The 12,501-nt window shown below is 40.4% G+C and overlaps 1 protein-coding gene across 2 annotated transcripts in view; it reads left to right on the top strand.

Annotated features, from left to right (window-relative positions):
- Positions 1–11,124, top strand: part of rhbdd1 (rhomboid domain containing 1) — a 31,059-nt gene extending 19,935 nt beyond the window's left edge. For both annotated transcript variants that reach the window (NM_001016449.2, XM_012963006.3), the window contains 1 exon segment: positions 10,341–11,124. In NM_001016449.2, the coding sequence (NP_001016449.1) occupies positions 10,341–10,435 (95 nt within the window). In that variant the 3' untranslated portion in view covers positions 10,436–11,124.
- Positions 11,125–12,501: the final 1,377 nt, after the last annotated feature.

The following is a 12,501-nucleotide window of genomic DNA, read 5'->3' as shown; positions in this document are numbered from 1 at the left end:
AGTGAATATTGGTGCTGGTCATTGTGCTGGTCATCGCGCCTATTATTTTTATATTTCTTTGTTTACCAGTATTCTGCTTGGGTATCCTATTCATCCATTTCAGCTGATTAAAGCTGGCCATACACAGACAGATTAAAGCTGTAGCTGATTCGGGCCGTACACACCGATTCAGCAGCTTATCTGCCTTTGTATGAGGCCCTCTGACAGGCCATCTAAACCAATATCTGGCTGAAAATTGGCCAGATGTTGATTGGGCTGGTTTGATTCCCTTAATTGTAATCGGATCATATGACGCTAGGTGGGCATATCAGGGGAAAGATCCACTGGTTTGGTGACTTTGACAAATGAGTGGATGTTATAGTGAATGGCCAGATTTAGTGTCAGTAGTTGGAGGAACTGATTAGGGTTGGTTGCAAACCTTGGAGTGTTGGGTTTACTGTTTTTTAAAAGTCAGGGTTGGGTTCCTTCCTTGTTTTGTGTACAAAGAAGATTTTCCCAGGTCTTTTTGTTCTTCCTGTTTTTTTATTCCGTTTTAGTAATTATGATTGGCCCATAATGTTGATTTGTGTACAGTATGTGAGTTGCCTTGTGATATGGTTTCATACAGGGAATTAATAGGCTTCCCTCTTGTTTAGTTTTTGTTATTCCATTCATATTAATTCCTGCTCTCTTGTCTTTTTACATAATTAAAAGAAGTCCTGTCTGTATTCTGTAGGATGAATTGTGGTGTTGACACTGGTAGAGTATGCAATATGGAGCAAATTATGAAACTGTTATCATCTTTTAATGCTTAAAAGGATAAGGAAAGTTACAAAATGTTAGGAACACCCCCCCCCCCCACCCCCCAGTGATTGTAATCGTTTACCTGAAACCCCCGGCCAGTGCTCCTGTTAGGAGAAAACTGCACCCGTCAGGAGTAGGAAGGGGAAGGATTGCTCATCTGCATTAACCCCTGGCTGGTGCAGTTTTCTCCTAACAGGAGCACTGGCCGGGGGTTTCAGGTAAGTGATTACAATCACTGATTTTTCCTTCTCCTTTAGTGCTCTGGCACACGGGAAGATTAGTCGCCCCGTGACAAATCTCCCTGTTCGCGGGCGACTAATCTCCCCGAAATGCCATCCCACCAACGTAAATGTAAATCGCCGGTAGGATGGCATACGCAGCGCCACGATTTCCCTGAAATCGCGGAAGTTGCCTTGAGAGAAAACTTCTGTGATTTCAGGGAAATCTTTCAATACCTGTCACACTGGTTGTCCAAAGGTTAATAGTAAGGCTGTAACATCTCCTTAATCACTTAGATTTGCTTCTCCTCCTGTAACCCGCTCGCCCCCCTCCCTCAGGAATTTACTTTGGCTGTTGGCTTGTGGGCATGCTCAGTTGTACTAAGCTCAGATTACTAGACACACCCCCAGTCTAGCAGCCAGTGAAGAGATGGCATTGCTGGTTCCCATAGAAACTCAGCTCTAGCTGTCTGCTTCAATTTTTTTCTCATAACCTCCTCTCCTTAGCTCAGCTCAAACAAAGTAGAACTTTTATCAAAGACAGTTCTGCCTGTATTCGCCTGTATTCATGATGAAATGTATGCTGAATAATGGTCTGTATGTGTGTATGCTGTTTGCAGATTTAAATGTATCCAATTATGTATCTAAAAATGGCCACCAGGTGAAAGCTTCTATTTGCTTTAGGAAAATGTGATGGTGCTGGCAAATGGAGGGGATATATGCAGTACAAATGATGCCATTTGGGTGGGGGAGGCATTCCCAAACTGATATACATTGTAGGCATGTAGGCTTTACATGTCCTTTAATAGGTACTAACTACATTTAAATTGGATTTAAAACCTAAATCCTCATCAAATTATTTTTTTAATTATACCGGAGATGGGTATTGTGAGATTTGTGAAACATATTCAATTTGTTTGTTGTTCGGATACTGTCTAATGGCAATTGTCAGTAACTCCATCATAATAACTCTATTCATTCTGCTATCGTTTGTCTTGAAGCCATGTGCTACCAAAGTGCCTTTGAGAAAGTCCCAGGGAAACCTATTTAAAGCCTTCTACATATTTTTGGCTAACCACATAAATGGGATCCTTCTGTTTTGGTATATTTTAATTAAATAAACCATCCCAATAGTGTTGTCCTTAGCTTCTCAGCTTGGAAAAATACTGCATTCTCCTGGTTTATTTTGTACTGAAGAAATGTTTTTACCCTATTCACTATTTGTTTGGCATAGATTTTTCTACCTATGTTGATCAGAAAAATAGGCCTGTAACTGCTACAATACAGTGGATCTCTACTCATTCTGTGTTTACCATGAAAAAAACATTGCCATCAGGGCAAGCATTGTATCATCCCTAAATCTCATGCATTTATCAGACGAGAGGAGCTTAAGTATGTGGCTAATCACATGCACCCAAGCAGAGCCTATGTGAGATGAAGGGGATTGACCGCTGACATCTTTACAAACAGTTATTGATGTTTAAAAAAATAATTTGGGCTTGCATTACACCTTTTTATGTCTTGATGACAGGTCCCCATTAATGAAAATCGCAATTATCTATGTTATGTTAATGTATAAAAATCTCATCTATCCTACTTATACCTCTGAGAAACAGGAGCGTGCCGACAATTCTTAAATCATATTAAGACAGTATCTGAAGCTTCCAGTGTTTGGCTGCTTTCACTGGCTGCTATAATATCAAGATTTAGTGCTCACCAACATGATTATAGGCATATTCAGAACCTCTAACTATGCCAAACGAGTTAATAGCTGATTTTAGCAGCCTGTGCTGGCAAGCTTCAGAACCTGAGAAAATAAAGGCCATTTCAGTGAAAGCGTGTTTTGTCTTAATTCCAATAACAACATTTTTTTTCCATCCAACTTGTGAAATGTTGTGGAGGCAATATTAAATGCATCTCTTTGCTGAACTTCAGTAACACCCAGAAGAAATATTGTAATTCCTGGAAATTCAAGCAGCAGCCTCTGTCTTCAGTATACGTGTGTCTGCGTGTGCGTAAATATATGTGTGTATAAAAATCCTCTGTATATAGTTTGTGCTGTGTGTGCTGGCCTATGGTTTCATGTTTTTGTTTATTTAAAGAGAGTTCATCCTCCTGTTTAATGTTTTTATGGCATACTTTTTAATAAGGTTATATTTTGCATTAATCTCCTGCAATGAAAGATGCCAATATAAAGTTAACAATAAGTCCAAAGTAAATTTATTATATATCTTGGATGTGGCATCCTTGCAGCAGGATCTTGACAAACTGGCAATCTGAGCGGCTAAGTGGCAGATAAGATTTAATGTGGATGTGGAAAAATTTAAGGTTTATATACCTGGGATGTAAAAATATGCAAGCCACTTATACCCTTAATGGGACTGCACTAGGCAAATCCATTATGGAGAAGGACCTTGGAGTCCTTGTAGATAATAAACTTGGCTGTAGCAAGCAATGCCAGGCAGCAGCTGCAAGGGCAAACAAGGTTTGATTCACGGGGCGAGGGTGTTATACTTCCCCTTTACAGAGCACTTGCAAGGCCCCATCTAGAATATGCTGTTTAGTTTATCCAGTGGTATCCAGTGCTCAAACTGGACATCTCTATTGAATTAGAGAGGGTCCAGAGAAGGGCAACTAAGCTGGTAAAGGGTATGGAAAGACTCAGTTATGAAGAAAGAGGGGCCAAGTTGTTTGTTTACACTGGGGAAGGCTTTAAGAAGGGGTTGGATGGCTTCTTAGCAAGTTAGGGAATACAGGGTTATGGGAGATAGCTCTCAGTACAAGTGAGGGAATACAGGGTTATGGGAGATAGCTCTCAGTACAAGTGAGGGAATACAGGGTTATGGGAGATAGCTCTCAGTACAAGTGAGGGAATACAGGGTTATGGGAGATAGCTCTCAGTACAAGTGAGGGAATACAGGGTTATGGGAGATAGCTCTCAGTACAAGTGAGGGAATACAGGGTTATGGGAGATAGCTCTCAGTACAAGTGAGGGAATACAGGGTTATGGGAGATAGCTCTCAGTACAAGTGAGGGAATACAGGGTTATGGGAGATAGCTCTCAGTACAAGTGAGGGAATACAGGGGTATGGGAGATAGCTCTTAGTACAAGTGAGGAAATACAGGGTTATGGGAGATAGCTCTCAGTACAAGTGAGGGAATACAGGGGTATGGGAGATAGCTCTCAGTACAAGTGAGGAAATACAGGGTTATGGGAGATAGCTCTCAGTACAAGTGAGGGAATACAGGGGTATGGGAGATAGCTCTCAGTACAAGTGAGGAAATACAGGGTTATGGGAGATAGCTCTCAGTACAAGTGAGGGAATACAGGGCTATGGGAGATAGCTCTCAGTACAAGTGAGGGAATACAGGGGTATGGGAGATAGCTCTCAGTACAAGTGAGGGAATACAGGGTTATGGGAGATAGCTCTCAGTACAAGTGAGGGAATACAGGGGTATGGGGGATAGCTCTCAGTACAAGTGAGGGAATACAGGGTTATGGGAGATAGCTCTCAGTACAAGTGAGGGAATACAGGGGTATGGGAGATAGCTCTCAGTACAAGTGAGGGAATACAGGGTTATGAGAGATAGCTCACAGTACAAGTGAGGGAATACAGGGTTATGGGAGATAGCTCTCAGTACAAGTGAGGGAATACAGGGGTATGGGAGATAGCTCTCAGTACAAGTGAGGGAATACAGGGTTATGAGAGATAGCTCACAGTACAAGTGAAGGAATACAGGGTTATGGGAGATAGCTCTCAGTACAAGTGAGGGAATACAGGGGTATGGGAGATAGCTCTCAGTACAAGTGAGGGAATACAGGGTTATGAGAGATAGCTCACAGTATAAGTGAGGGAATACAGGGGTAGGGGGGATAGCTCTCAGTACAAGTGAGGGAATACAGGGGTAGGGGGGATAGCTCTCAGTACAAGTGAGGGAATACAGGGTTATGGGAGATAGCTCTCAGTACAAGTGAGGGAATACAGGGTTATGGGAGATAGCTCTCAGTACAAGTGAGGGAATACAGGGTTATGGGAGATAGCTCTCAGTACAAGTGAGGGAATACAGGGGTATGGGAGATAGCTCTCAGTACAAGTGAGGGAATACAGGGGTAGGGGAGATAGCTCTCAGTACAAGTGAGGGAATACAGGGTTATGGGAGATAGCTCTCAGTACAAGTGAGGGAATACAGGGGTAGGGGGGATAGCTCTCAGTACAAGTGAGGGAATACAGGGTTATGGGAGATAGCTCTCAGTATAAGTGGGGGAATACAGGGGTATGGGAGATAGCTCTCAGTACAAGTGAGGGAATACAGGGTTATGGGAGATAGCTCTCAGTACAAGTGAGGGAATACAGGGTTATGGGAGATAGCTCTCAGTACAAGTGAGGGAATACAGGGTTATGGGAGATAGCTCTCAGTACAAGTGAGGAAATACAGGGTTATGGGAGATAGCTCTCAGTACAAGTGAGGGAATACAGGGGTATGGGAGATAGCTCTCAGTACAAGTGAGGAAATACAGGGGTATGGGAGATAGCTCTCAGTACAAGTGAGGGAATACAGGGCTATGGGAGATAGCTCTCAGTACAAGTGAGGGAATACAGGGGTATGGGAGATAGCTCTCAGTACAAGTGAGGGAATATAGGGGTATGGGGGATAGCTCTTAGTACAAGTTGATCCAGGGACTGGTCCGATTGCCATCTTGGAGTCAGGAAGGAATTTTTTCCCCTCTGAGGCAAATTAGAGAGGCTTCAGATGGGGATTTTTGCCTTCCTCTGGATCAATTAGCATTTAGGAATGTTATATATAGGAATTATGGTTGATCGTGATGGACGAGAATGTCTTTTTTCACCCTAACTTACTATGTTACTATGTGTGAAATTGATTTGGCTTGAGGAGTGTCTCCCTTTTTGTACCTGTATTTATTATTTTCATTGTATGGGCAGCACTTCCAGTGGGTTCTTTTGCAAATGAGCAGATGTTCAACATTTTCCCTTGTATTGGGACAGTTATTGTAAACACAGCATGTCTGTGGCTGAAGTATATTAAAATAAGAGCTTTATTCCCAGATAACAGTGAAGGTAAAAAATGTACACGCTATTGCCAGAGATGGGTGTTTTTTTTCATCCTAATTACTATGGATTACTACCTTCAATTATTTGGTGGTTGGGGAAATTTTAAAGTTATAGAAATGGCCCAGGGATCACTTTAAATCCTTATTCTCCTTTTAGATTTAGGTTGAAAAAGCTTCATTTTGGGGAAGCAGTGTATACATATTCAAATTTTATACCCTAAGTAGGTGGACAGATTTAGCCTGCTGATTAGTCCCCTTGAGACTTAATTTATCTGCATGTGTGTGGGGCCCACCAACAGGCCTTCCTGGTTGATATCTTGGTATAAATCTGCAGATATCAGTTTGGCATGTATGAAAAACGTTGTTAGAAAGGACTGCATTGTCAGTTGATGTGATCTTTGCCCTACAGATCTCCATAGGCACCAGTAGATGATTCAGCCTGATTTGGCCCAGCATGTGGGTGGCCAGATTGGGCCCAGATCCGCTAGTTTGGTGACATCACCATACGAGTATTGTCACCCCTTCTGCACACACAGCATAAGATAAGGTTTACTGTGCAGCACCCAGCACTTTCTCTGCTACCTCCACTTCCAAAGACAAAACAAAATAAAACTAAAAAAATAGCAACTTCCCGTTCCTTTTGTGTCTGGGGTTTCTAACACTTCTGTTAAGTCAAATTTACAAATGACAGCCCAAACAACAAAAAAACTAGAAATCCATTTCTTACACTGTGGAAACATGCCCCTTACTCTAAGGTTGGTGTGACCTTCAGCTCCAAAACTAAGCCACTTAATCCACATATTTAAGGCCAAAAACAGTGATATTCTGAGATCTCCATGCTTTAAGTTTACTAAAAAATAATTTAAACATTAAATAAACCCAATAGGATTGTTTGCCTCCAATAAGGATTATTTATATCTTAGTTTGGATCAAGTACAAGGTACTGTTTTAATACTACAGAGAAAAAGGAAATAATTTCTCAAAATTAGAATAATTTGTTTAAAATGAAGTCTATGGGAGAAGTCCATTCCGTAATTCGGAACTTTCTGGATAACGGGTTTCCGGATAACGGATCCTATATCAGTACTGAATAAAAAAACCCTGGTAAAGACTACAAGGATCATTTATGTCTGCAACTTGCATTTTCCTTGCAGCCACTTGTGCGCAAAACCTATTGGGGCAGGGAAACCCTGGAGCTAACACCGCCTTCTGGCGGTAACCCCAGGATTTCAGTGTTCAGGATTTTCAATGGCGCATTCACTTCAAGAGAATCGCCTGTTTGCGCCTGCAACAACACCGGAGTTGAAACTGAAATATGGTGCACTGTGGGAAAACGTGTTGAAATTATGCTTTGCTTGCTGCGTCTCGGTAAGCGAATGCACCCTTATAAGTTGTTTTGCCCGAGCTGGAGGGCTGCATTGTGAAGATACAGGATTACATGAAAAGAAACCTAGGTCAGGCATATAGCCTGTGTCCCCCTCCTCCCCTGGCTGTTAAACATACAGTAGGATCAAAGAAAAGGTTTCCATTAAATGGTCATGCCAATGGAATTTTGTTCTTTTGCTAGATATAGTGCCATTTTGTACCAATATAGTTCCAGCTCTACAACAAGTATGTATTGATTAATAACCCCATTAAATTATATGGTGAGGGAGGCAGGAAGTCATTTTTCTCTCTGTTTACTTTTATGTGCACTTATCTCTGTGACTTAAAATGTACTTGAATGTAGATTTATCTGTTTGTGCCACAGGGTTGCCATTATTGTGATAATTACTAGAAGTTTGTAGACAGGCATCTTACAATATGCCACATACAGAGCTTATTCAGTAAACCAGTTTAGTAACTGTATCAGGGTTGCCAATGCCCACACCTAATACACACACAGTGTAAGAGGAAAAACTAGCTGTTAAACCATTCTTAGGCGCCCATAATCTTTGCTATATTTGGTAAAGAAATGATGAGGAAAACAGGCCAAGAAGTTGTCCCATATTCAGGGTTTATGCCATCCCACCACCCATCATTGTGATGTCAAATGGATATTGAGTATAGTCTTCCACCCCATGCCCAAACATCTACTACCGTTGGCCTGGGCCTTTGGGCCATTATACTCAGGCAGAAATTTTATGGAAAATCCACAGAACCATTATAACATATTTTGTGCACAGAGAACTCCTTAGCAGCCAGACAACAGGCAAGTGTGTAGCATTCAGTAGAACAGCTTGTGTAGTGCCCATCTGTTTCAGAATAAGCCGCATTCTGCTTACTAGGGGAAAGCTTTGCTGAATGCCATTTGTCCTACTTTTTAAGCATGCGTTCAGTGAATGACTTTAGTGCCACCCACTGGACATATAGGTATATATTTATAAAGACTTTTATGCAAGAAATTGTATTATGTATATGAATGGCATTATTTATTAGGCTGTGTGAATTAATCAATGCTCCACGATTTAAAAAGGTTTTTTTTCCTTTTAATGCCAAGCTAACACTTAAAATTACACTACCTGGTATGTCAGTATCATTGCTTTTCAGTGTACATAAAGTACTTGCTTTGTAAATATGCACTGCATTCCATGGCATATAATGTGCCTGGGGTGTCATTGCCCTCTGCCTTTACTGTATAAAAGTTATTAAATGCCATTTAAACAGCCTACCTAGAATACTATGTTTCAGTGTTCCAACAGATCCAATACAAATGAATCAACCAATGGAACAGCCTACCCTAGGAAACCATATTTGCATAGAGCACATTCTTATAAATCCAAAATGAGTAAATATGTCTTTGCCACAAAGCTTCCAGTTTAAAGAATCTCCCACAGGCCAGTAGGTACCAACATCATTATAAATGCCAGGGGTCTCCTGAATGGTTCGATGCCCAATGTGCTTAAGTTTACCTAAGCTCTCCATATAATCTATCACTTCTTTTATTTCAGCCAGTGTACATGTACTGCATTTTTATGTGGGGTAAATCCCTAAAAGAGTAAGTTCGCCCCATAAAGCCATATTTTTTTTTGGAAAGTACACATTCTTACGAATACAAAATGGGTCACTATGTCTTTCTCCTCCAAACCGCAAAGCTTTTCTAAAGGTGATTTAAGTAAAATTTTTAAAATAACCTCTAAGCTCAGCTTTGCAACATCTTAACTACCACATATCATTGGGTACCCTAAATATGAATGGCAGGGGCCCACCCAACAGTTTGGTGCCCAGTGTGCATAGGTCTACCTAAGAATGTGGCATGTAGAAACCCCAAAATATACCTTGGGAATACAAATTTCATGGCTTACATTTCAACTAATTCAATAACACACTGCCTGTTTTATATGTGGTAAAAGCTGGGAAACAAATACACTGAGCCCTGAAAGCATATATTTTTGGAGTAAATATATCTTTCTACTCCAAACTACCAAAGCTTTGCAATTGCCTAAAAGCTTCTATTTTACAGCATCTAATCTCCCACAAATCCTTATGTACCAAGTTCTGACACCCTAAATATGAATGCTAGGGGCTCTACTGAACAGTTTGATGCTCAGTGTGCATAGGTGTACCCAAGCATATGGCATGTAGAGGCCCCAAAAAAGATAATATTGCATACAAATTTTCATGGTTAAAACATTGCTGGCAGGAAAATAAGCACCTTATTTTATGTGCCGTAAAAAACCCCAGTTGTATTCAGTAGTATGCAGAGCTGCTTTTTATGCTTTTCTGAAAAATGTCCAAAAATATTGACTTGCCAATATTTACCTGTATCGGAATAGCCTCTTGTCTATAGAAATACAACTTGTCTGCCTTGCCTGCTTCATGCAATAAGCCATTCCCAGATACTTGTGTCTAATTTATGGTGCAAACAATTTCATTCATTTTGACATATCAACTGCAATTGTATCAGTTGATATGTAGCAACACCCCTTGCGACCTCAACAACACTGCATTGTGGGAAAAAACATGGCGCTTGAAATTGCAATTTGCTCAGAGCACTTATACATGAGCCCTATAGTGTGTTGGCACTTTTATACATGTTGTCTTTTGCGCTTCCATATAATAGTCCAAATAGTGCTATTAAGTTTGTTGTTCTTAAACATCTTCTCAAATTTAGAAGATATAATGTAAGCAAATGCAATTAAAATGTGCGGTTCTCTTGGTTTCAAGCCATTATATAATAATGTATAACTGGTAACCAAATGTGCAGAATTGGTTCCACATACTATATTTGGCAAAGATTATTTGTTAATCCAATTCTTAATAAAGGTCATTTGTTTCTTTCATTATAGATGGGCACAGAAGGCCCCAACAGAATGCTCCCTGGTCATCAGCAGAACAACTTTCTGTAGAAGAAATTAGGAGACGGAGGTTGAACCGGTTTTAAAGACAGAGCCCAAACCATCCTACAAACATTATTGCACTGGTTTTATAGCCCTTACTGACAAATGTTTCCAACCAGCAACTTTTTAATACTTATTTTTTTATATCTTTAAGCAAAAGTCTGTGTCTTCACACATACATGCACATTTACATCACTGCTCTAATACACAGTTTCAAATAATGCATTTTGTTATCCATGTCCTGTGCCCCAATTTGGGGGGCCAGGGAGGTCCCTGGTGCATAGCAAGGAGATCCTTATGATTACGAAGCCCATACATGGGGGGTTCTGCACATTACATTGGCCATAATATGCATTTTTTGTGTAGAAATGTGTGCACCGGCTTCCATGGTGTGAAACTACTAAACTTGCTAGATTGCTGTAGTACAAGGTTTAATTAATGAAAGTATTTTATAGAGTTCCCAGAGTGTAACTTTGTTTACTTGCTTGACCTTCTGAATGAGAGGAACCATCCGCCATCTGCTCTTCGCTTGGATCTCACAAGTGCAATAAGAGGTACCAGGGGACCTTTCTCATAGGCCTTTCTGTTTAACAATGCTATATCCTGTACAGAGTCATATCATTTTCAATGTTTCTGTATCACTTTATTGTATTCATTTTAAATATTTGGTGCCTTAACAGCTTTTGAAAAATCCATATTTTTGATAAAATATAGTCTTTGTTTTTATAGTTAACTTGATGGTGTCTTTTACTTTTTTCCCTTTACTTTTTATGGGTAAGAAAAAAGATACAAATTTGATTTTTAAAGCACCCCTTGAAATTTGCAACTTACAGTGTCTCCTGTCCCACATGCTTCAGAAAAGACAAACAAAATCACATAAATATGAATGCTGCAAGTCTTCTAAACAGTTTGATACGCCACATGCATGTGATTCCCCTGCTGTTAGGCACGTGGATACCCCAAGAAAGCAATCGTGCATACAGATTTATGTCCTCAGCTGCCTAAAAATAAATTCACCCCACAAAATGATATATATTTTTAAAGCAGGCAATCTAAATTATTTAAAATGGTTAAATATGCCCTTGTATACAAAAGCAGGAAATCTTTCCTGAATTTAGGGGCCCATTTACTAAGGTTTATAATGTTTTCACAAATGGAGGTTTTAGCTCTAGAAATCATGGATTATTCTAAATAAAAGAAAACTCATAAAATGTCTGACTTGTTAAAGAGAAACTCCAAACTTTGTTGAACAGCCCCACACAACACTGAAACCCATAATGTAACTATCACTATAATCTGTTCAAAAATTATGAATAAATACCATGCTGAAATCCAGCTGCCAAACAGTTCTCCACAGCTTACGGCACTATGGAACTGCATCACCCACAATGCATTGCACTGTGATGGTCCTTTCATTATAGACATCACGTGTGCAGGGGATTGTGGGATCTAAAGGAGAAGGAAAGGCTAAGTCACTTGGGGTTGCTAAAATGTTAGGCATCACTTAGCTTGTACCCCGGGGTACCTGTAGCGAGCGCTTCCTTCTTCCATGTTCGCGCTATCACATGCGCAGTAGAGTGAAAAGCAGAACTTTAACAAAAAAGTTGGTTTCTCACTCTACTGCGCATGCGCCGGCCCAGGGATTTTGCCGGCAGAGCGAACATGGAAGGAGGAAGTGCTCACTACAGGTGCCCCGGGCTGGTGTGGATTTCTCTGAACAGGGGCACCAGCCCGGGGTACAAGGTAAGTGCTTAAAGTCACTTGGGGGTGCCTAACATTTTCGCACCCCCAAGTGACTTTGCCTTTCCTTCTCCTTTAAAGGGATTGTGGAGTACTTTTTGTTTCTAAATTTATACTGTTTGCATAGCAAATAATTCACTTTACCATTTCAAATTCCTTCTCCTTTAAAGGAGGCAGGCTGAAGACAGTCAACTACCGTTAAATTTTATTTGACTCTCAGAGTAGTCGGCCAGATCGGCAGGAGAGCAGGGGCGGGGCTTAGGGAACTGTTCCAAACCATATTATTACATTAAAAATCATGAAAAGGCTGCATATTTTTGAAATGATGTATATTGCAAAGCTGCTTGAAATGCTTACTTTTCAAAAAGCT

Source organism: Xenopus tropicalis, chromosome 5 (assembly GCF_000004195.4).
Source record: "Xenopus tropicalis strain Nigerian chromosome 5, UCB_Xtro_10.0, whole genome shotgun sequence".
NCBI lineage: Eukaryota > Metazoa > Chordata > Amphibia > Anura > Pipidae > Xenopus > Xenopus tropicalis.
Note: the sequence above shows the minus strand (reverse complement) of the source record. Positions and strands in the feature narration are given on the sequence as shown.